The sequence below is a fragment of the Mobula hypostoma genome, chromosome X1, assembly GCF_963921235.1.
Source record: "Mobula hypostoma chromosome X1, sMobHyp1.1, whole genome shotgun sequence".
NCBI lineage: Eukaryota > Metazoa > Chordata > Chondrichthyes > Myliobatiformes > Myliobatidae > Mobula > Mobula hypostoma.
In genome coordinates this window covers 35,003,862-35,029,172 of record NC_086128.1, presented here as the reverse complement: position 1 = coordinate 35,029,172, position 25,311 = coordinate 35,003,862, and the positions used below count along the sequence as shown (strand labels likewise).

Sequence of the window (25,311 nt, the reverse complement as noted above, 5' to 3'; positions counted from 1 at the left end):
ACTGTTTGCCATTTATATGTTAAGAACTAAAGACTGACTTACATTTACGACCATAAGTCAAACCACTGTTGGAAGTTTGCTTGCAATTGTTTGTGATCCTCCAAGTGCCGGTTGCTGTGCTTAGAAAGCAAGACTAATAAACACCCAAGAGGCCTGCTGACCAGAAGTGACCATCCATCACAATCTGTGGTGAAATTGTACAGTGCTCAGATGAGACATCTGATTGCCCTGGTTCTCCAATGGCTGGAATACAGTTGCAGCAAGTAATTAGGAAGGCTAATGGAATGTCATTTTATTTGACAGGGTAATTCAAAATGGGGAGGTTAACTTTCAGTTATATAGGGGATTGATGAGATGAGATCAGTCATTCTTTCACAATGTATAGTGTAACTGTTAGCGTAGCACTTTGCAGCACCAACTATAAGATCGAGGTTTCCAAAGGTGTGTGGATTAGTAAGTTTGGGCATGTTTCGTTGATGCCGGAAGCACAGCGACACAGGCTGTTGTTGCAGCACAAAATAATGCATTTCATGGTTTTGTGCGTGTAACAAAGCTCATCTTAAGAGTTCATGGTGTGTTAGACTAATACCTGGAGTGAGCTGGTTGTCTTTTAAAGGTCGGCTTGTATCATTGGTGTTTTGACAAGGAAGGGGTGATTTGATTGAAATACACACTGACCAGAAGGATCTTAATCGGGTGCACATGGAGAGGACGTTTCCTCTTGTGGGGAAAATCTAGACCTATGGGTCACTGTTTAAAATTTTTTTTTTTCTGATGGTCATGAGTCTTTGGCACTCTTCCTGAATGGGCAGTGGAAGTGGAGTCTTTGAATATTGAGACAGAGGTTGATACTAGGTCACTGATCTAGTGACTTTACAACAAGATTAGATGCATTTCTAGTAAATAGCAGGCTTAAGGTATAGTTGATCCTAATAAGTTACTATATTTAACTTGTAGTCTGGAATTAAAAACTGCCGTTGAGTATACATATAGAAAATATATCAAATTTGCGCTGTTTAATGGGATTGTATTTCTTTTCTAAGGTGTGGCTGGTTACTTTATAATGTGACAATGCACTGTAACATTTTTGGGAATACAATAATGCATTAATTAGAAAATACATTATAAAGGGTAGTTGAGCAAAATCCTCCTTTTGTTACCACAGACAATTGTTAAATGTTAATTATCTTATTAAACATACAACACTTTCAGCACAGCTAGTCTTGGAAGCAAGTCCAACTACAAATTTGCTTCTGAAATTCATACCAGGTTAACTGGTGGGTCTTTGGTTCTTGTATTGCAAGCAGCAGATGAAACTGATTTGGTTGGCATTCATGCTTCAGAGGGAAAGATGATTCTGCTAACTTTTTATCCTCTTATTCTAAAAGTCAAGTTTTATTCTCATTCTTAGTCAATGGTGATAATGCTTAATCTTTTGAAGGTATCAAATGGACTAATACGTGAATTAATGTCAAACAAGGTAAGTTTAATGGGTTCTCTTTTGCAGTGGGCACTACCAAATCTAGGTGTTATAATACCACTTATTGATTTTATTTTCCCTTTACCAATAGCCCTGAAATTCATTAATTTCAAACCCTCTAGTGCAGGGGTTTCCAATCTGGGGTTCGGACCCTCTTGCATAATGGTATTGGTCAATGACAAAGGTTGTGAACCCCTGCTGTGGTGGTTAGGCTGGCATTATAATTAAATTGCACTTGTTGAGGTAGCTTGTTGCCTTTTGGCAATGTGGAATCAAAGTTCTGTCTGAAACCAAAAGGAAAATGGGAGATTAAAGTAGTTAGGATATTAATGATTACTTGGTAAATCTTACTGCAATGTTGATATGTTGTGCCAAACACAAGGAAATATTCACTCTTCAAATATAAAATTTGCTTTCTAAATTTGCGGTTCTTAGCAAAACTCTGCCTAAAATGTTTCACTCTCCCCAGATGCTACCTGAACTGGTGAATACTTAGAGCATTGTTCTGGATTTGCCAAGGCAGTCTTTTGGTTTCCATAATTTTTATCGCCAAGTATTGAGTTGTCAATCTGTGACTACTGGACCAGTTAGACCAGTGGTCCCCAACTGCCGGGCCGCAAGGAAACAATATGATTTGGCGATATGAAACGATATGAGTCAGCTGCACCTTTCCTCATTCCCTGTCACGCACTGTTGAACTTGAACACTAGCCACGCCCGTCCATGTCGTTCTCCCCCCCACCGTCGGCCAGTCCGCAAGAATATTGTCAATATTAAACTGGTCCACGGCTGTGGACCCCTGAGTTAGATTGCAGTAGCTACTGATTCCTAGGCAATGGAGGACCTTGCTCCTTTGTGATCAGTTGAAAGATGTGGGATGGGACACAGAGGAGTGTGTAAACTGATTGTTGCTATGTTAATACTGATACCAGACTTTCAGACTGGATCTACTGCCATGGTCACTGGACTGAATCCAATTTAAATCTATCCAAATACGAGATCTATATTCTTAAAGCTTCACCTCCTGATATTTTTTCTTGCTTGCTTCCACTGAACGATGGAACCAAAACCCACTTCTTGTAATTTCGTCTGACTGGGGTAAGTATATTATGGATTGAACCAATTTTGTTTGCTTTCCTCTTTGAATTTCTCACACTTCATTTATTTTTCCAAGCAAAGCCTAGCATTTCTAAAAATATTTTAATCCCAGAAGTGTCATTTCTGTAAAGATTGCAAAATTAGTTTTCGAAAGATGCTTATGGGTTTTAATAGGAGATCTGTGTGTGGTGTTTAGTAAGCAGGATGGAAAAGTACAAAAGTTTTTTTGACATCTGAGGTGATATTGGAATTGGCACCATTTGCAAGTTGTTCAGGCCCTGAGGCAGCAAAGCAGCCCCAAACCATGATGCTTCTTCCACCGTGCCTTACAGTTCAGATGAATTTTTGGTGTGCAGTGTCCTTTTTTCTCTAAAAATAGCGGTGTGCATTTCTGCCAAAAAGGTCAAATTTTGTCTCATCCATCCACAGAAATTGTCCTGAAGCATTGTGGAACATCCAGGTGGCCTTTTGCAAACTTGAGACATGCAGCAATGTTTTTTGGGAGAGCGATGGTTTCCTCCATGGTGTCCTTCTATGAACACCATTTTTGCTCCGTGTTTTTCTTGTAGTGGACACATGAACAGAGATGTTAACGAGTTCTAGAAATTTCTGCAGGTCTTTTGCTTTAACCCTCGTGTCCTTTTTCACCTTCTTCAGCATTGCACATTGTGCTCTTGGTGTGATCTTTGCACGACACCCACTCCTAGGGAAGAGTAGCAATGATACAGAGTTTCCTCCATTTGTGGACAAATTCTCTTACTGTGGACTCAGGTCTTCAGAAATGCTTTTGTAGCCTTTTCCAGCTTCAAATATCTCTATTTTTAAAGTGATTTCTGTATACTTTCCAATTTAGACAAACCGAAACTGCTTGCTACTTGAGGACAGACTGTACTCATTTTGTTGATAATGCAGTTTATAAACTGCAGCATTAATAGCACTAGCTATCAAATTGAAAACTTTGGCACAATACTAAAAACTGCAATATTGAAAGTTGCTTTAATTGAGGCATGGTGCGCATAAGCAGATCTACCTCCAAGAGCAGGCTCTGTCAGTAACCTGACTTCGTCTTTTTCTTGAACAGGGCACCTCTACAACCCACACCTCTAATCTCATCTCATTGATTGGAACACCTGACTCCAAATAGCTTTTGTAGAAGGCATTAACCTCAGAGGTGACATACTTTTTTCAACCTTGATTGTGATTATTTAAATTATGTACTCCATATTAACCAGAAGTGTGTTATTGGTTTAGGCAGATTGTATTTGTCTATTATTCTAACTTGGATGAAGATCGGAATACATTTTGAGTTATTAATACAGAAAACCAGGTAATTGCAAAGGGTTCACAAAATTTTTCTTACAACTGTTCATGGTGAAAGATGATAAATTAATTCAATGCTCACATCTAATCTTCAAGTTTATTTGAGTAGATTTTTATGGAGTCATTGAAGTTTGGGGTATCAGTGAAAGATCATAATATGAACTTGTGTTCTAATCAGTTTTGCCAAAGGTTTCATTTTGATAGCAAGTGCTATTAATGCTGCAGTTTATGAACTGCATTATCAACAAAATGAGTACAGGCTGTCCCCAAGTAGCAAGCAGTTTTAGTTTGTCTAAATTGGAAAATATGCAAAAATCACTGTTTTAAAAATACCTCTACTGTATTGTAATGAATAGCATCCAAAGCACAAGACTGACAGGAACAATTACTAGGAGAGAAAGCAAATACTATGTTAAATATTGTGTTAATTATTATAGGAGCTTGTTCATGTGTAGGGGTGTCCATAAATCTGGTGTTTTTAATGTGGGGATGGCTTGTGCCAGTAATCGGTTGAACATTTCATGTTTAAGTCCCTTTAAAGCCTAACACGCTGGCATTTGGTTAACTTGTACATATTCATTTAAAATGATCATGTATAATATGCCTACAATTGCAGAGTAGACATTTTGGTGTCGGGGCAAAGTCCTGCTAAAGTTTGCATTTGAATGCATGGGAATGCCAATCACACATTTTGAAATGTCTGAATACTCAATAAGGGTGAAATTTACATTCTCATTCTTGATTCTCTAATACTTAAAGGAAATGGCAGATGTGGAAGATGCCAAGGATAAAATTGAACTTCAAAGCTCAAAGTAAATTTATTATCAAAGTGAGTGTGTGTGACACACTACCAGTGTGCAAAACAAGACAAAATGTGCAAATAAAAATAATACTGAGAACATGTCCTTAAAGTGAGTCTGTAGATTATAGAATCGGCTCAGAGTAGTGGTGAGTGAAGTTATTCACACTGGTTCAGGAGCCTGATGGTTCTAGGATAATAATCACTCCTGAACCTGGTGGTGGGGGCCTTTGATGGATCATTAACAGAACTTGGTTCCAATCTCATTTGTAAAGGGTTAGCTTTTGAGCAATTGTTTTGATGAAGAACGTGGCAAGATTCTGGAGGTTTGTTAGTGGTTCTCAACCTACAAGTGTACATTGATTACTCTGACATTAGGAGTAGTAGAAAATTGAAGGACAGTTGACTTGAAGAATTACCTTTTGCTCCCTCTAGCCAGATATTCAAACCTAAATGCTTAATGTTTGCTTTTGAATCATTTTCCATCTATCCCTTTGCAATGTGGACCAACTGATAATTTGGCAGGGATGGTGTCCATTCTTGTTTTGAATCCTTGTCCTATGGTATGAATGAAGTGGAAGAGTAAAGTAATGTGTTGAACAGCCCTTAATGTGCAGAAAAACCTGATGTCCGGGTTGTCTGAATATGTTGCTATTTTCATTAACAAATTTACACTTCCTAAAAAACACATTTTGCTAAGTGACCTAATTGAGCAGGTAAAATGTGGCTGTTCAATGGTAATACTGTGCCCCTTTGTTCCCTTAAAAGCCATGTACTATAGATTTTCAACAAGCATTTCTAAAATGAATCATGGTTATATCATTTGAGATTTTCTCCCCCCAACTATCTGGTTGTCAGTACAAGGCATCAGCTTCCTGAGAACATTGAAGATACTTTTAACAAGCAGTTTTTAAACTGTAGGAGCTGATTGCTTATTTGATTTACAATGACCATTTAATATACTATGTGCTATGATCCCAGTGAATGATTTCAGCTTATGCCATTGTTTGTTTTGATCCTCTGATGATTGACAGTGAAGTATGCCATGACCCATAGTGATAGGAATTTGTCACTAGCCCAAGTTCAAAAGCTATTACCAGGAACTAATTAAAACAGAACTTTAACAGAAAATTAGAGACCTGGTTCATTTTGACAACCTCCAGTTGATATTTCATAAAACACTGGTTGCCCAGGTTTCTACAGGGGCTGTTCAGGAATGAGAAATGGAAAACTTTTAAATTTTGGAATAAGCAACACACATCAAAGTTGCTGGTGAACGCAGCAGGCCAGGCAGCATCTGTAGGAAGAGGTGTAGTCGACGTTTCAGGCCGAGACCCTTCGTCAGGACTAACTGAAGGAAGAGTGAGTAAGGGATTTGAAAGTGGGAGGGGGAGGGGGAGATCCAAAATGATAGGAGAAGACAGGAGGGGGAGGGATAGAGCCAAGAGCTGGACAGGTGATAGGCAAAAGGGGATACGAGAGGATCATGGGACAGGAGGTCCGGGAAGAAAGACAAGGGGGGGGGGACCCAGAGGATGGGCAAGAGGTATATTCAGAGGGACAGAGGGAGAAAAAGGAGAGTGAGAGAAAGAATGTGTGCATAAAAATAAGTAACAGTTGGTACGAGGGGGAGGTGGGGCCTTAGCGGAAGTTAGAGAAGTCGATGTTCATGCCATCAGGTTGGAGGCTACCCAGACGGAATATAAGGTGTTGTTCCTCCAACCTGAGTGTGGCTTCATCTTTACAGTAGAGGAGGCCGTGGATAGACCTGTCAGAATGGGATGTGGAATTAAAATGTGTGGCCACTGGGAGATCCTGCTTTCTCTGGCAGACAGAGCGTAGATGTTCAGCAAAGCGGTCTCCCAGTCTGCGTCGGGTCTCGCCAATATATAAAAGGCCACATCGGGAGCACCGGACGCAGTATATCACCCCAGTCGACTCACAGGTGAAGTGTTGCCTCACCTGGAAGGACTGTTTGGGGTCCTGAATGGTGGTAAGGGAGGAAGTGTAAGGGCATGTGTAGCACTTGTTCCGCTTGCACGGATAAGTGCCAGGAGGGAGATCAGTGGGGAGGGATGGGGGGGGGGAACAAATGGACAAGGGAGTCACGTAGGGAGCGATCCCTGCGGAATGCAGAAAGAGGGGGGAGGGAAAGATGTGCTTAGTGGTGGGATCCCATTGGAGGTGGCGGAAGTTACGGAGAATAATATGTTGGACCCGGAGGCTGGTGGGGTGGTAGGTGAGGACCAGGGGAACCCTATTCCTAGTGGGGTGGCAGGAGGATGGAGTGAGAGCAGATGTGCATGAAATGGGGGAGATGCGTTTGAGAGCAGAGTTGATAGTGGAGGAAGGGAAGCCCCTTTCTTTAAAAAAGGAAGACATCTCCCTCATCCTAGAATGAAAAGCCTCATCCTGAGAGTAGATGCGGTGGAGACGGAGGAATTGCGAGAAGGGGATGGCATTTTTGCAGGAGACAGGGTGAGAAGTGGAATAGTCCAGATAGCTGTGAGAGTCAGATTTTGGAATGCTGTTTCTGATGTACTTTTTTTAAAAGAACATCAGTAAATAATTGTGATTGCGGGCAGGATAGAACTAAAGATCCAAACTATAAAGCAAGAGTCATTTTTGAAGGGTAGTTTAATGCTTGGAAATTTCTTTTCTACATTTGTAACTTTGCAGTGACAATGGTTTGTGCAGTGATCATAGTCATACAGCACAGAAACAGGACCCCCCCCCACACCACTCCCTAGTCCATGCCGACCACGGCATCCTCCTTGCTAGTCCCAGTTGCATGTGTTTACTCCCTAACCCTTCAAGCATTTCCCTCCATGTACCTCTGCAACTGCCTCTAACTGTTGCCATTGTACTCGCCTTGACCACTTCCTTTGGCAGCTCGTTCCAGGTACTTGCTACCCTCTGTGTAAAGTTACGTCTAGTCTCTTTTAATTCTCTCCCTTCTTGTATTTGTGCCCTCTAGTCTTGGACCCCCCCAACCCTGGGGAAAAAGACTATGGTTGGTATTCCCTCCATTGTGTGAGGTCAACCATGGATGTTGCGTCCTAGCTGTCTATACACTAGCCAGTCTGCAAGCCAGGCCAGTACAATATGGAGAGCAAGCTGTTGGCCATGCAGCAGACTCCCCCTCTCCACTCAGTCTATGAATCCAAAGGAACCACAGAGACCAATACAGTTTGGCACCAGCAGTGTCGCTGGAGTTGCCAATCAGCATTGAATTTAACATATGGCTTCCTTAACGACTCCAATTTTGGACTTTTCCTCGATGCTTACTCCTGAAGCGTTCCCTATGAGTGGGTATAGTTACATGGCAGAGGAGGTTTGAGATTAGTTTTCCTTCTAGATGAACTGCCAACCATGGCTGACAAGCCCCATCTGCCCAAAGCAACCAATTTTATGGTGCCAGTAATTTGCCTTTGCCCCTTTTGTCAGTAGAAACAATTCAGCCAAGCTTAGTAGCTAAGCCACATGTGAGCTGGACTTGGTTGTCAGAGGGTATTCGAGAGCACACCATTAAGAGCATTTAATAGGTTGCGGGAGCTTGTCCCCTCTTATTCTTCTCCCCACACCACCACCCGCCCCCCCCCCCAGCTATGACAACATTAAGGAACCAAAAGACTATGACCATGGATATTTTCAATACCCTTCATCATTTTATAAACTTCTGTGAAGTTGCCCTCATTCTCATATGCTCCAGTGCATAAAGATCCAATGTGGCCAGCCACTGTCTAACTCAGCCCTCTAGTCCAGGCAGCATCCTCGTAAATCTCTTCTGTGCCCTCTCCAGCTTGACAATGTCTTTCCTATAACAGAGTGATGAAAAACTACATGAATACTCCAAGTGTGGTCTTACCAGCAACTTGTATAACTTTCAGCATAATGTCCATACTCCTAAACTCAATGCCCTGACTAAAGGCCAGTGTATTAGATGCTTTCTTCACTACCCTGTCTATGTGCCACTTTCAGTGAACTATGCACCTTTACCATGATAATCGTCACTGCCCTGCCATTTACTCGATAGGTCCTACCCTGGTTTGAATGTCCAAACTGCATTACCTTGCACTTACCCAAATTGAAGTCCATTTGCCATTTCTCAGTCATCTCTGAACCTGCCGAAAATATTTGTAAATCATTGTAATCTACTTCACTAGCAACAGACCCAAGCAGTACAGAAGTGTAGTGGTTAGCATAAAGCAATCAGGATTCTTTTCCCGCTGCTGTCATTCTTCCATGACTTTGGATGCTTGGGTTTTGACCAACATTCCAATGACTTACTAGTTAGAGTTAGTAAATTATGGGCTTTCTATGTTAGCACTGGAAGCACGACGGCACTTACAGGCTGCCCTCTGTACACTTTTTTCAACATACATGTGACAAATGAAGTTGATCTTTAATTTAGTATCATTAGCATGCTTGCTAATTGTGCCATGTACATTCACAAAACCTCTTTACATATCTAAAGGATTAGAGACCCCACCAGTCACAGACCTCCAGATGGTCAATCAACTTTCAACTATCGCCCTCAGCTTCCTATTGAGACAATTCTGAATCCACCTCACTAGCTTCCCCTGAATCCCATATGATCTAACCTTTCAGATCAACTTGCCACGTGGGACTTAGTCAAAGGCTTCATCACTAAAATCTTCATAGCCAATATTCATTATCCTATCTTCATCTTCATCTCTCCTTAGTTATGTTCAAAAAAAACTTAAGACTCATCAAACATGGCCTCCCACTCAAAACCATGTTGACTATTCTTGATCAGGCTTTGACTATCCAAGTGATGGTAGATCTTGTCCCTCAGAATTCCCTCCAGTATCTTCTCTACAACTGAAGTCGGGCTGTATTTCCCCGACCTGTCCTTGCTACTCTTGAACAATGGAACAACATTAGCCATCCTCCAGTCTCCTGCAAGTTCATGGCAAATGACAAATCAAATATCACTAAGGGGCCTCCATGATTTCATCCTTGACCTCCCATAAGGTCTGGGAGGTGCACTTGATCAGCCTGTGGGGATTTGCCAACCTCAATGTGCTTCAAGGCTGCAATTAACACCTTGCTTGTAATATGCATGTGTTCTAAGACCTCACTACTAAATGGTGTTGGGCAAAGTTTCCATTAGTGCTGTGGTACTAGTTTCCAACAGTTTCAGACTATTTGTATTCTTTAGTTGCACCTTTTAGGCCAAGTACTGTCATGTTACCAGAAGGCTGAAACATAAGTTTCCTGCCCAGACAATTCATTTTTAACTACATGCAATGTGCATGTCAAGAGCAACCAGTGATGGAGGTGTGATATCAACAGTGTGAAGTCAAAAATGAGTGTACAACATATGCTGGGGGTTGTGGTTATAAGATGGTGCCCAAATGAGGTGTCTAGTGATTGTTTTCTTTACTGATTTTGCTTTCTGAATGGGTTTAGTTTTTCAATAAACTATTAAAACCATGTTCAAATAAATGATTTTATAGATGATTCTTGGATGGGACCGGCTTGTGTAAATATTTGCATATTTGACAGAAGTCCTGGACTGTTTTTAATGCTGAAGCAGAAGAGGTGCTCTTCATTGGTTACACATTAGTCTTGTCAGAACATCCTGACGATGTCAAACCAATTACGAAAATGTTAATCACAGTTATGTTGATATTTTTTCCCCTCAAAGAGCAGCTGTGAGTGCTGATGCTGTAGAAGGCGATTTTTGCAGAGAGTTGGCTGTTTACATAAACCATAGAACATTACAGCACAGTACAGGCCCTTTTGCCCACAATTTTGTGCTAACCTTTTAACCTATTCCAAGATCCATCTAAACCTTTTTCTCCTAAATAGTCCTCCATTTTTTTTCCTATCATCCTGTGAAGGAAATAAACTAGCATCCTAGTTGTTTAATACGTTATTGGCGTGAAGGTTTTTTTCCTCAAATAATTGTAGTAGGACACACTTATCTCCAATCTCTAAAAGTGGCTTTGAAAGTTTTTTAAGCTTTGTTCTCTTCTGTAATCTTGGGTTTCCTGATCACCATTGGCAACAGAACCTTCAGTTATTTTGAGATTTAAGATTCTTTTCCTACTTTTTCTTTCTGCATCTTAATCCCTGTTAATAGAACCTAAGTCTTTCACCATCTCTAATTTTCCCCTTGCTCCAGTTCAGGATATTTTCTTTATCTTAATGTAATTAGTGTCAGCAGGCAATTGCTCATTAATTAGGAAAAATTTGTAGCTTGAGTTTTTATGGCATCTTTAATGTAGTAGTATATCCCCAGATACATCTATGTGTAACATTGTTGTACATGTCTAATATTTGTGTGTGAATTATATAAACTAAATCAGTAATGGGTAATTAATTACCAAAATTCTGTGTGAAGTCTTCCTTTTGAGTTCACTGCTGTGTTTGGACCAAGTGCCAGCTTTGTTTAAAGTTGGATACTCTTGGCTTAAGCCCAAAGATCATAAATTCATGTACTTCTGCCATGTGAAGCCATTTGAGATTAGCATCATCTAAAACTTGGCATTCAAGTGCAGATGCCATTTCACTTGGCTTTCCACTCAACCTGGACAACAGCAACATCTTAAGTCATGCTGCTGTTTATTAATTACAGTTCAGCGGGTAGATCAGCTGGTTGAGTGGTGTCACAACAACAACTTTGCACTAAACATCAGTAAGACCAAGGAATTGATTGTGGACTTCAGGAAGGGGAAGTTGAAAGAATACACACCAGTCCTCATCAAGGGGTCAGCAGTGGAAAAGGTGAGTGGCTTCAAGTTCCTGGGTGTCAGCAGCTGAGGATCCATCCTGAGCCCAACATATTGATTAAATCACAAAGAAGGCACGCCAGCGGCTGTATTTCATTAGGAGTTTGCGGAGATTGGGTATGTCATCAAAGGCTGTAGCAAATTTCTATAGATGTACTGTGGAGAGCATTGTAACACTGCCTTGTATGGAGACTTCATTGCACAGAATAGGAAAAAAGCTTGAGGGCTGTAGACTCACCCAAGTCCAAGGGTGCTAGCCTTCACACCTTTAAGGACATGTTCAAAAAAAAAAATGGTGCCTGAATAAGGTAGCATCTGTCGTTAAGGACCCCCACCATCCAGGACACACTCTCATTGCTACCATCAGGGAGGAAGTAGGAGGTGTGCACTCAACATTTTAGAAACTGCTTCTTCCCCTCTGCCATCAGAATATCTGAATCATCCATGAACACTACCTCAGTATATTTCTCTGTTTGCACTTTATTTCTTATTGTAACCTAGAGTAATTCTTTACATTGCTCTGTACTGATGCCACAAACAAATTTCACAACATATGTCAGTGATAAACCTAATTCTGATTCTGGTTTCCATAATGTCTTTGGCCCCTAAAGATCTGTTTCTAAGCAACCTGAAACTTGCCTGTGTGGGGCTTAATTGTACTGGAGCTAGACTAATCATTTGTGTTTCTTGACAGTTCCATTTCACTAGGAGTCAGTTCAGTAACCTAATGGGTCCAAACCTTTAGCAGCATTGTACTTGGCCTTTAATCTCAGGGTCTGAGGGACTAGAAAATTGCACTGTTTCATTATGTGAGAATGTTTATTTTTGTACTTCACCAGAAATCTTTCCCAAGTTGAGCAGATGTTGAGGAAAGTCATTGAAATAGTCATTGTCAGAATATTTCTAGCCAGCACAGTACTGGGTGATACACCTGTGTATTTTGTTTTGACTGAGCTGAGTAATGACTGCAAGATAAAATCCTACACTGAACTCTACACTGAGTTCTGTCAGATTTTTTTTATGGCATTGCGACTTCCTGTCACAACACATGACCAACAGAAAATGTTGACATTTCAGGTTTGGTTTAGGATTGTTGAAACTCCTCACTCCGAATCTAACTTCAAGAACTTTACAAATAACTTTGATTCTCGGCTTCAATGTGGCTGCTAAAGAGAGACCTTCAGAATGAATCAGGAACTGTGAATGGATTGTTCAACTATATATACATGCAGCAAACTACCGTTGCAATACTTGTTTTAATTATAGGTTATTTGTATATGACAATGACTTGCAACAAGTGAGCAAGAAACATTCAAATGGCCTCCATTAAGGGGAATGGTAACTTGATGTCTTGAATCACTAAAGCAAGGAATTGGAGATTTGAATATACATTTGTATACTTGGTATGAAAATGATTATAGTCTTTGAATTGGATGGTACTTTGGGGATAAACAAATGCTTACAGGAAGAATTATTTATACTTCTACCCAACAGAAAGTCATGTTTGTGCTTTATTATAGATTGGTATTTGTAAATTGATTAGAATCACTGTGATTTGGGTTATTTCTCATTAATATCTTTATTTTGTAGTCCCCTCAAACATCTGTGACTTGTCTTGCATATTCTTGTCTTTCTATATAAAGATTTTACTTTTCTGGATTAGTGCTCATTATTAACAGTAGACCATCAATATATGAAGTAGTTCTTAGAATTGTAGGAACATGTGGCACAGAAATTGGCTCTTTTGGTCCAACTCATCTATGCCAACTGTGATACTTATCTATGCTAATCCTAGTATTTTTGCCTGCATCCTAAAGAATCTTCCTTTAATTCTAGTACTGTCACCTGAAACTCATTTTTTTCTTGTGTACTGAGTACCTTGCATACGTAGCCCCGGTGTCACCTTGGGTGGGCTTGTGGGTGGCATCACCTATCGGGGGTTCGTTTCATTTGCATGCTCTTCCTGGACCACCTGAATTTCTTCTAGTTTCCACCGACATCTGAAAGGTGAGCTGGTTAATTAGATGCTATAAATTCACCCAAATGAGGGTGGATAATTGAAGAATCCTGGCAAGTTGATGGGTATATGAGAATAGGCCTGAGGGAAATAAGTGGGGAAGTGGAATGGCTCTGAAAGCAGCATAAACTTTATGGGCTGCCTTTGTGATGAATATGCCTGGTATTAAAGATTGGTGTGTATGGAGCATCTGGCAGAATGATTTTTTTAAATGGCCATGTGTAATGTTGGTGTTTAGATTTGCTCTCAAGCACCTCCAGATCTTGAATCTAATATTTATATTGCACACGATAACATCTCACTATCTCTCATCAAATTATTGTTCAGCATATGTGAAACGAAGTTTTTGTGTATGATTTGGTCAACTTTTTTTCTGTGCAGTCAGCTGCTTCTAGAGATGGCTGCAACAAATACTTCTATCACACAAGATTAATTTGATATGTTTTGCAGTTCTGAACTTGCTGATCGCTGCCTCTGGAGTTCCAGCCTTGACATAACACTTCTGCTGTTGAAACTTGGAACATTTCTGCAAGCTTCTGCACTTTAGGCCATGGCGGGTCGGGGTGGCACGGCTCGATCCAATGGACCAGCCGCTGGAAACAAAATCTGTCAGTTTAAATTGGTTCTCCTGGGTGAATCGGCAGTGGGTAAATCCAGCCTCGTTTTACGCTTTGTGAAAGGACAGTTTCATGAATACCAAGAAAGCACAATTGGAGGTAAGTGACAATAATATTTTGAATATTTTGGTGAATTAGCTGTGTTTTGGATATCAGTCGATAGTGGAGTAGTTGGCCATGACTACTTGATGTGGTGGAGGAAATATTTTTGCTGTAGGCACACTATCCAGTTCAAAGGGCCTTAGACCCTTCAGTGAAACAAAGCAAAGTTTCTGGGCCAAAGTAGTCCAGAATCCCCAGGAAAAGATCAGACTTGGTCGATGCTGCAGTGAGGATTCCATACAGAGCCATACACAACTGCTGGAGGAACTCTGCAAGTTAGACAGCTTCTATGGGGAGGAATAAACAGTCCATGTTTTGGACTGAAAAGGAAGAAGCCAGGATAAAAAGTGGGGAGAGGGAAAAGAGTACAAGCTAGCAGGTGATGGGTGAGGATGGCCATATAGAGCCATTTTTCCCTTCATTAGACCTAGCTGGAATTTTAACCTCTTGTACTGTTCCACAGGCTTTCTTGAACCAGTTATGTTGTACCATATTACTACACATTCCTGTGTCAAAGCAAAGAGATGAGCTGACCTACTCTAGATCCAATTCTGCTCTTGAGTTATCCAGCCCCAAATCCTGAATTGGCACTATTTGGTATTCAAGATGAGATTGAGGTTTTTTAAATCATAAACTTGTTCAACTGCACCTTTGATCAGTTGACCCCTCGAGCATTTGGATATGTTTTCCAAACATGAAAAGCAACATGAGAGAGAACTGTTGAATGAGTATCTGCTGTTTATTGCTCCTATATTGTGATATGGAGGTGTGTGAGATTTGCATATGAAATTCTGATCTGGTACCTGTCAAGTTAACAATTTCTGTTTCTGACATGAGGGTGAGGAACTTTGGCAGATTCATTCAAACTTTTCCTTTTGTCATAGTGAATTAAAGCAGGGAAGGTGTTAAAGGGCAGCATTCCTTCATGGTTGGGCCACCAGAACAAGCTGTCTTTACAGGAGTAGACAGGATGTACAGTATATCATGTTTATTTTCTGGGTGTACAGATATTTACATCAAAATTGCTGTGTATCCTTTATCAACAGTGGCACATTCCTCACAATCAAACAAAAGCAATTTTAGCCACATTCCAGGGCTGATGTCACTGTAGTATTGAAATAAACAGACATACATCAACTAAAAAGCAGTAAATCCTTGGGTGCACAGTATTCATTCATGAATTCATAACCTCAAATCCCATTTCTGAGAGAGAAGGATAAGTGAGAATCTCAGGCCATTATAATTTTCAAGGAAGTAGATAAATTAGGTTAGTCTGTTTCTGGAAAACTGTTGCCAGAGCTGCCTGCAGTTATCTCCTGTGACATAAGAGGTACTTCTGGAATTATACTGAGGGTTGTCTGTCCAGCAGCACAGTGCATATCACCATGCAGCAGCTCTTGATAGAAGAGAGCAGCATGTGACCTTTTTTTGTGGCCTCTAAGCCATTTTCTTCAGTCAATTGAGATGAACTGTGGAGCATCATTCTCACATTTGGTTGCCTGCAGAAGGCTAACTATCCTGCATCTGCTTTGTGTGCACCATTGGGGTTTACAGACCCAATTTCTTGTACTGTAGGGTGACAGGTAAAGCTGGGTCACTGACCTATGTGTTTTCAGTCTTTCTCACCTCCAGGTATCCTGGTGGATTTGAATTGACCACAAATCGCACATGGATCTGGGTCCTGGAACGTGGCACTATCCATTGCTTGGACAATTTAAACGTCTGCCTAGACAGACTGCAAGTCCGAGTGTCGGGTATGGAGGCGAGGTTCAGGCTGATTTCGCTTGCTCTCCCATGAATGTTTATTCCTTCCGCCGTGGCACCAAGTCCGTGAACTGCAAGCAATTTGTGTACTGCATCTTGATGACTGAAACTAGGGTGGCCTTGATTCTGCAGAGGAACAAGTGGAACAGTTTCCGATTTCAAAGGTTCAGAGCACGTTATCAAAGAATGTAAAAATTTTACACCTTTAAATTGGTCTACTGACAGCCACAATGAAACCCAAATAACCCAATTAAAAAAGAAACAAAATACACTGCGCAGAGAAAGAGGGAAAAAAACACATATAAACAATAGAAGCAAGCCAATAGCATCCCAAACCAGACTGGGTTCCAGATCTGCTCCCCGCGCAGCTGGAATAGACCCAAGCCTTGGGGCCCAGTTCATCACACCAGTGGGGCAGAAACGCACAGCATTTGGAGGCTGAGCTACAGGTCACTGAATCACTTTCAAAAGTACAAGAAGCTGGGCCTGCAAAGCAAGCTTCCATTCCAGCTTGTCCCTCCTGTACAACACTACCATGTGACCCTGAAATTGCTGGGAAGCTTGGATTGCTATCTGTATCTCAGAAACACAACCTCTACAAAAGCATACATATATTGACCATGAAATTTATTAGAACATGAGCCTAGCCTTCCTTGCTGTGAGGGACCAGTTTATTTTTTGGGGGGGTCGGGGGCGGGGTGGTAGATGTATGGTGATGAGACTTCAGAGACACTTCAAAGGATAGTCAGGTAGGCAGTGGGGATAGGTTGGCTCTGGTAAAAAGGAAATCAAATCTTTTGAAAGAGGTGATATAGCATCGGAAGGTGTAGAATCCTTGTGGGTAGAGTTAAGTGCAAGGGTAAAACTCCCTGATGTGAGTAGCTAGGATGTGGGATACAAATTGCAATGGGAGTTAGAAAAGGCATGTAAAAAGAGTTACAGCTGAAGTCAGAAGTTTACATACACCTTAGCCAAATACATTTAAACTCAGTTTTTCACAATTCCTGACGTTTAATCCTAGAAAACATTCCCTGTCTTGGGTCAGTTAGGATCACTAATTTATTTTAAGAATGTGAAATGTCAGAATAATAGTAGAATGATTTATTTCAGCTTTTATTTCTTTCATCATTTTCCCAGTGGGTCAGAAGTTTACATACACTTTGTTAGTATTTGGTAACATTGCCTTTAAATTGTTTAATTTGGGTCAAGCATTTTGAGTAGCCTTCCACAAGCTTCTCACAGTAAGTTGCTGGAATTTTGTTCCATTCCTCCAGACAGAACTGGTGTAACTGAGTCAGGTTTGTAGGCCTCCTTGCTCACACACGCTTTTTCAGTTCTGCCCACAAATTAGCAGAGAAGAGATGAAATATGAAGGTAAGCTACCCAATTCCAGAGAGGATACAAAAAGTTCTATCATTTAGAGTAAAAAAAAATGGATAACTGACTGGGAAATGATGCTGGAGCAGTAGTAAAGGGGACAAAAATGGCGGATGGGCTCATGTAATTTGCGCCAGTCTTCACTCTGGAAGACACTACCAGTATGTCAGAAATTTGAGTGTTGGGGCAGAAGTGAGTGTAGTTGCTGCTAGTAAGGAGAAGGTGATTGGAAGCTGAAAGGACTGAAGGTAGATCGTCACCTGGACCAAATGGGCTACACCCCAGGGTTTTGAAAGAGTTGGCTGAAGAGATTGTGGAAGCATTAGTAGTGATCTTTCAAGAAGCATTGGATTCTGGCATGTTTCCAGAGGACTGGAAAATTGCAAATGTCACTCCACTCATTGAAAAGGGAGGGAGGTAGGAAGTTATAGGCCAGTTAACCTGACTTCATTGGTTGAGAAGATGTTGGTGTTTATTATTAAGGATGAGGTTTCTAGGTTCAAAGTCAACTTGTTATCAAAGTACATGTGTCTCCATATTCAACCCTAAGATTCATTTTCTTGTGGGCATTCACAGTAAATACAAAGAAATCATAGAATCATTGAAAGTCTACATCTACACCCAACAAGGTGGACAAACAACAAATCTGCAAAAGATGACAAATTGTGCAAATATAAAAAGGAAAAAAAATTGAGAACATAAGATGGAGTCCTTGAAAGTGAGTCCATAGGTTGTGGGAGCAGTTCAGTGATGGGGTGAGTGAAGTTATACCCCTGGATTCTAGAGGCTGATGGGTAATAACTGTACCTGAACTTAGTGGTGGGGGTCCTTGATGATAGATGTTGCTTTCCTGATGCAGAGGTGCTCAGTGGTGGAGAGGGTTTTGTCCATGGTTGACTAGACTGTATTCACTACTTTTTGTATGCTTTTCCATTCAAGGGCATTGGTATTTCCATACCAGACTGATGCAACCGGTCAATATACACTCCACCGCAAATCTGTAGAAATTTGTCAAAGTTTTAAGTAACATGCGGAATCTTCACAAACTTGTAAGAAAGTAGAGGCGCTGCTGTGCTTTCTTTGTAATGGCACTCGTGCGTGGGGCTCACGACAGATCCTCTGAAATGATAACATTGAGGAATTTAAAGCTGGACCCTCTCCACCTCTGATTTTCCCCCAATGAGGACTACTTCCAGCTTCCTTCTCCTTTAGTCAATAATAAGCCCCGTGGTCTTGCTGAATGCGAGGTTATTGTTGTGGTCCCACTCAGCCAGATTCTCAGGGTACTCGGAGGCACCGGATAAAATAGGCCAAAGTCAGCATGGTTTCCTTAAGGGGAAATCTTGCCTGACAAATCTGAAATTCTGAGGAAGCAACAGGCTGAATACACAAAGGAGAGGCAGTAGATGTTGTTTACTTGGATTTTCAGAAGGCATTTGACAAGTTGCTGCACATGAGGCTGCCTAACAAGATAACCCATGGTATTACAGGAAAGATAGTAGCATGGATAGAAGATTGCCTGACTGACAGGGGTCAAATAGTAGGTAAAAGGGGGACCTTTTCTGGTTGGTTGCCGGTGACTGGTATTCTGCGGCGCTAGGTGCTGGAGCCGCTTCTTTTTCATATTATAAAGTACTGAAGGGGTTGTAACAATATTGTCTTTTGTATACCCAAACCTACATATTTCTGAGCACTCATGCCAAGAAATTGGCTGATGGTTGTAGGAAGAAAGTTTGAAGATCTCCTCAGTCGTCAACAGCCCCACTAATTCACCTCAATCACCACTGAAAACAGCAGTATTTGGGGTAACATTGAGAATCTAATGTATTTGGCACCTCCCATATCCACCTTGCCTGCTGCATTTATGGCAAAGTCTGCAGATCCTAATCTAGGCCTCCTCGGCTGCCTTAGAACCTACACAACTATAGCAGAAGCCAGTTATTCTTGATCCTCTGGGATTGCTTAAGATTGATGTATTATGACAAGCACCAACTTTTGAGTGAACTGTCAAATGGAAGCTATCTGTGTATCGAATATCTGGAACTCTTCAAAGAGGGAAATAATCCAGGTTTTTGGCCTAGCATTTCTATTCCATAATATATTAATTTTTGATTCCTCGGGTTGGTGGAACTGCATAATTTAAGGATGAATCAATTAGGGGTCTAATGACTTCTGAATAACCTGAGTCAATTCTGACGGTACACTTTTAAGGAAGCTATTGTCTAGTTTGTGGGGTATTGAAGTCTTGGTACGCCTAAAATGACAAGATCTAGTTTTGTACAGTATTGTTCAAATGGAGTCTCTCTAATTTCAGTTATCACTGTAGATACTATTCTTGTCTGTGGAAATTTCAGCCGGTGTCCCCACTGATTCAGAATCATTGATCTATTGGTAATATCGAAATGGGAAGATTAATGAGAATCTTCCAAAAGTTGATTTTTGGTGTGATGTGCATTTGATATAACATAGATCTTGGCAAGTGAAGGAAGCTATAAGCAAAGCATTATCTTGTAATTGTGTTAGTTTTATTGCTAATTTGTGTGCAATTTATTAGAGAAATCAAGTGCATTCACCTGTTATTTTTACTTGTTCCTGGTTTTTGTTTTGCCAGATTGTTACTAACTGGGAGGATGAAACCCCTCACTAAGCAAAAAATTGATTATTTAATATCTAATTAAATGCTCAGGATTGGCCATACCAAAACTGATTTATTTGCTTTTGTGGAAAAAAATTAAGATAATTTCTAAAATTTAATTGTCCAAACAGCAGGTGTCCAGTGACATTGTTCAAGACCATTGTGCAGGCTGTTGTAGTTTTATACCGTAAGTCATTAGGTACTGCTGTATCAGAATCTCTTCGGCTGCAATCTGATTTCTCCGCATGAACGAGCTAAATTTTGTTTTTGTGGGAATATTGCACATGGGAAATGATGGTGCCAGGTCATAAGGATTCAGTGTGAAATGGCTAGAGCACCTGCATGTCTAGCCTGCATGAGTACAGACTCTTGAGTTATCACTTCAAACTCCCATTTAATGTGCATCAGTCACATAAATTTTCTTATAAGTGGAAGTGTGCATACAAAGCTGAAACTTAATGCAGGGCTAGCAAGACAAAATGCTGAACAACCTTTTTTATTAAATGCAATCGTGAACAATAGACAGATCAGGAATGCTGATCAAGTCAACTAGTTCCCAAAGAAAACTCTGATAGACCAATCAGATGGTTCACTGCTGCTCAGCGATAGAACACAAAAAAAAATCATATGTACAATTTTAAAAATAGTAGAAATACTGGAGTCATGATGATCATGTTGAAGTCTGCTGGAGAGAGACATGTATACACATGCTGTCCTCCATAATTCGAAGAGATTGAAGGATAAGGTTGCAGGGTGACAAAACGTGGCAGGAGCACTTGGAACTAAAAACTAATCCCTACCAGGAGAAAGCAGCACCTGTTCTTTCTGCACAGTTCTCCAGCAGTTTAAGGACCAAGTCCAGCTGGAACATAACTCACAGGTGCTCTTGAAAGTCAGGTATTAACCCTACCTACCAACAACCAAGCATTGCCATCCTGGTCTCTTTCATGATAGCTTATGAAGAAGCATGTGACTTCCCTGCCAGAGATGATAGCTGTTTGTGCACTCGACTCTTGAAGGCTTGGACACCATCGTCATAGATGTTTCCAACCACAGCATCTGGAAGGCTGTTCCAAATTCTGATAGCATAGTGAAGGAAGCTTCTATCCAGTGTGTAGGTTCTCGCATCAGGCATAGAAACAGCATGAACAGGCATAGATAAACTTGATCGTGTGGTGCACTGTCTCTCATAAGATGAAGGCAGCATGGTGCGAAGGTCTGCAGGTCTGTGGCTGGTGTGCATTTTGTATAGCACAGTAGCTGCAGCAACCTGTCGTCTGTGGTGTAAGCTACTGATAGCTAGCTTCTCATGAGCTGTGGCTTCATCTACACCTATAATCCTGAGAGCCTTTCTTTGAATGAAATCAAGCTGGCTGAGAACACTGAGGCATTCATCCATGATAAGCAGGCATACTCCATAATACTTCGTACCTGGGCTTTGTAAACCGTGGCTATGCCCTCTTTGTCTAGTTTGGATGCTACTTTCCCCAGAGCTCCAAGCCTTTGTCCAGCCTTGTTTGAAATAATGGAAAGGTGTTTATCTCACACCAACTTGCTGTCAATATTAACACCAAGGATTACTAGCTCCTCCTTTAAATCCAGCTTGCGGTTCCCAAAATACAGGTTGGGGTTAGATGGATCCCTCTTCCTAGACATCACCATTGCCTTGCACTTAGAAGGCTCAAAGATGACATTCCAGTCGTCTGCTCAGGCTTTCATCCTGTCAAGGTTCCCTTTTTAGGCTTGCTGCCACTGTCTTACTCTCTCTTGCTCTAATTGGTGCAAATAGTGTTGAGTCATCAGTGTACAGGTATAGTTCGTTACTGCATGCATCAATTTGTTCGGTTAGATAATCAGAGAATTTAATTCCTGTACTTTTTGTACCTCAGTTCAGCAGTTTGATTAGTTTTGTAAAAAGGAAAATTGAAACAAAAATCAGGTTTACTATGTGAATTAGCAAACTCTGAAATGGCAATACACAAGGTATCAAAAAGAGCTTGAAACTATTTAGATGCAGGCAGATCATTAAATCAGAATTGATATACATTCATTGATAAAGGATATTTGTATAAATTAGGGGCATAGTACAAATGTGCCTTTAATGTACTTCCAATACCAGCTACAAAGTAGTGGCTTGGCAAACACTGCAACAAAATGCCTTAATAACCACAATTTAAATGAGTAATAAATACTAGCCAGGATACTGCAGGGACTTTGTGGTGCTGTGGTAGCATTGGCATCTTAAATGGATGGACTCAGTCTGTGGTAAGCAGGAACAAAGCTCAGTTTAGATCTACATTTTGTTGACAAGGCTGGCATTTATTGCCCATCTCTAAATACCACTGGACTGGGGCACCTCTCAGTGAGTGGCCATATCAAAAGGTCTGCTGTGGTGGCAGAAGTTGCTTCTATCATAGCAGATTCACTCCCATAAAGATCGGTGGTCAACCAGGTTTGCTTTTACAACAATCTAGTGGTTTTATGGCTATCATTACAAAGACTTAACATTTTTTAAAGTAGGTGGAAGTTTAACTCTGTAGGTTCCATTCTGGAATTTGAACCATTATCTCTGTATTGACTATTCATGCCTCTCGATTAGTACAATAATGTAACCCATGAATATGATGCCTCTGACTGGAGGAGCATCCAGTCCTATCCCCTAGCTCATTCTATGAAATGGAGCCCACAACTTTCTGACATTTAAGCAAGGTCACACAACCACTTTTTCAGAGTTCTACAAAATCTACAGTAGCTGTCATGAGTGCCAAGATTCTGTTTATTTCCTTTGTCAAATTTTGGCTAAAAGACTAAACATAATTCATGAACTTCGGCATTCTTATGCATTTTAAACATTCAGTTGAATGTTTCATTCATTGAAATCTCATTTTTATATTGGGTGTTTTTCCCATATAAAGTTGTTTCAGTTTATTGAACTTGAAAACAGTTACTGTTAAAGTACAGGAGGCATTATGTCATAAGTCTTAAAATACAGCTGATTTTTTTAAAAAATGGTAATATAAGGAAGTGAAATGAGTGCTTGGGAAAATTGACATCATTCAGCTACTTGCAAATAGAATTGCAATTGGTTATACCTTCATGATTTTTAATCTTGAAGTTTTCTTTTGAAGTAATGTTCTGCAATTTGTCACAGCTTTTTTAGGTCTGGAATATGGAAATTGCCAGCATGTTTACTGCCATGATTTAAAAATTCAACTTGAGTAAAACGTGTAGATCTGCAATTTAGCAGAGCTATTTAAAGATTTGTTTTTGGAGAAAAATAGATGAAATCAGATTCTGAAATATTTTAAGCAACAAAGCAAGGGAGGAACTCGGCAGGTCAGGCAATGTCTGTGGAGAAAAATGAACAATCGATGTTTCAGGCTGACATCCTTCACAACTGGAAAGAGGGCAGAATAAATGCGGGAGTGGGGGAGGAGCACAGGCTGGTAGGTGAATCCTTTTGCGGGGGGTGGTGAGAGGCTAGCATGGAAGAAGCAGAGGGCTAAAGAATGAATCTTTTAGGAGAGGAAGTAGACCGTAAAATAAAGGGAAAGTGGAGTCCCCAAAGCAGGTGATGGGAAGGGGTAAAGGGGCCATAGGAAAAAGGGAAAACAGAGGGGAGATGGGAATTAGTTGAAAACTTGGAGAATTAAATGTTGATGCTGTTAGGTTGAAGACTACCAAGATGGAACATGAGGTGTAGTTCCTAGTTTGTGTCTGGCCTCAATATAGCAGTAGAGGAGGCAGTGGACAGACATGTCAGTGTGGGAATGGGAAGTGGAATTAAAATAGCTGGCCACTGAGAACCGAGCTGCTATGAGGCAATACCTAATTTGTGTCAGGTCTCCTAATGTAGAGAGAACGCTAGATAGAATGTGTGACCCTGATGGATTCGCATGTGAAGTGCTGGCTGAGATAGAAGGGCTATTTAGGGCCCATGATGGTGATGAGGGAGGAGAATGTAGGGGCATGTATATTCTGACCTTTGCTTTCTCCCTTTCTCGTCCTGAAAAATCCTGACTCAGTGAGTTCCTCCAGTGTCTCGTGTTTCCATCATCTGCAGTCTCTTACATCTGAAATATTTGAAACAGTTTGAGTAATTTGAATTTGACTTGATCATTTACAAGTAGGACCTTTATGCAGCTAGGTGAAGCTGCAGGTATTTGCTCATTTGGTTAAATATTTTGCATTCAGTATTTACTCCATCTTGAGTTAACATCCCAGCCCCTGGAGCTGAAATTATCCATTTCTGTATTTCCTAGAAATAAAACTTGATCAGTTTATGTATTGAGAGCCTTAGTCTGTTACTCTGGTTTGATAATTTTAATGAAACCTGATTGTAAGTACTCATTATTAAGTAGGAATATAATCTTGTGATGCATTTTTCAAAAATGTATTGATTGGCCAAATGGCAAATGAAACTACTTTTTCCTCATTGCCTGAATTAAGCATTTGTCAAATTTTATCTTCAGCTGCCTTTCTAACACAGACAGTCTGTTTGGATGACACAACTGTTAAATTTGAGATCTGGGATACTGCTGGGCAAGAGCGATATCACAGCTTGGCACCAATGTACTACAGAGGGGCACAGGCTGCCATTGTGGTCTATGATATAACTAACACAGTAAGTAATCCCTATTGCTTTGTTTTGCTTTTACATCCCATTTCTTCCTTTCTGACCAGAAACGCAGCCTTCCACTGCACCACAGCAGGCTCTAAGCCTCCCCAGATTGGCACATGCTCTCGCCTTGTTAACATGGCTAAAAGTATTAGTCTAAAACTGCTTTGGTTTTGTTATGCATAAAGGTTTTCAAATACGAAGTGGAAAGGTGTTCTTTCCATCCAGCCTGTACTTCGTACTGCCCTGTTCACTGCCGTATGTTGTCCCACCCACCCAAGGTCATACACTGTCCTTGTGTACACTAATTAGTGAAACAAGGAACTGATAAATTGGTGCTGGTGCCTGAATCTCAAATTCAAATCAGCATATGTGCTCAGATATTGTCCCCTTGGTTGACTTTTATTCATTGTGCTATAATAAATGCAGCACATTTTATAGGTATGTTGGCCCACTGAGTCTGCATTGAACATCACCCATTTTTGTTCTGACCTTATCCTAACCTAATTTATATTTCCCGCATTTCCCTCAATTATTTTGTAGATTCTATCCTTCAATTGTACACCAGGGGCAATCTACAGTAGCCAATTGACCTTCCAACCTGCACAATTTTGGTATGAGAGGGGAAAGAGGAGTGCCTCAGGAACTCCATGCATTCACATGTGCAAACTCTGCTCAGAAATCAGGATTGAACCTGCTTTGGTGGAACAGTGAGGGAGCAGCC

At 40.7% G+C, this 25,311-nt stretch overlaps 1 protein-coding gene across 3 annotated transcripts in view; it reads left to right on the top strand.

Annotated features, from left to right (window-relative positions):
* Positions 1-25,311, top strand: part of rab5c (RAB5C, member RAS oncogene family) — a 45,326-nt gene that overhangs the window by 7,769 nt on the left and 12,246 nt on the right. For 2 of the 3 annotated variants that reach the window (XM_063037902.1, XM_063037904.1), the window contains exons 2-3: positions 13,925-14,190; positions 24,442-24,593. In XM_063037902.1, coding sequence (XP_062893972.1) covers positions 14,025-14,190; positions 24,442-24,593 — 318 coding nt within the window. In that variant the 5' untranslated portion in view covers positions 13,925-14,024. Of the gene's footprint in view, positions 1-3,658; positions 3,749-13,924; positions 14,191-24,441; positions 24,594-25,311 lie in introns of all 3 variants that reach the window. The other variant, XM_063037903.1, reaches the window with a different exon arrangement.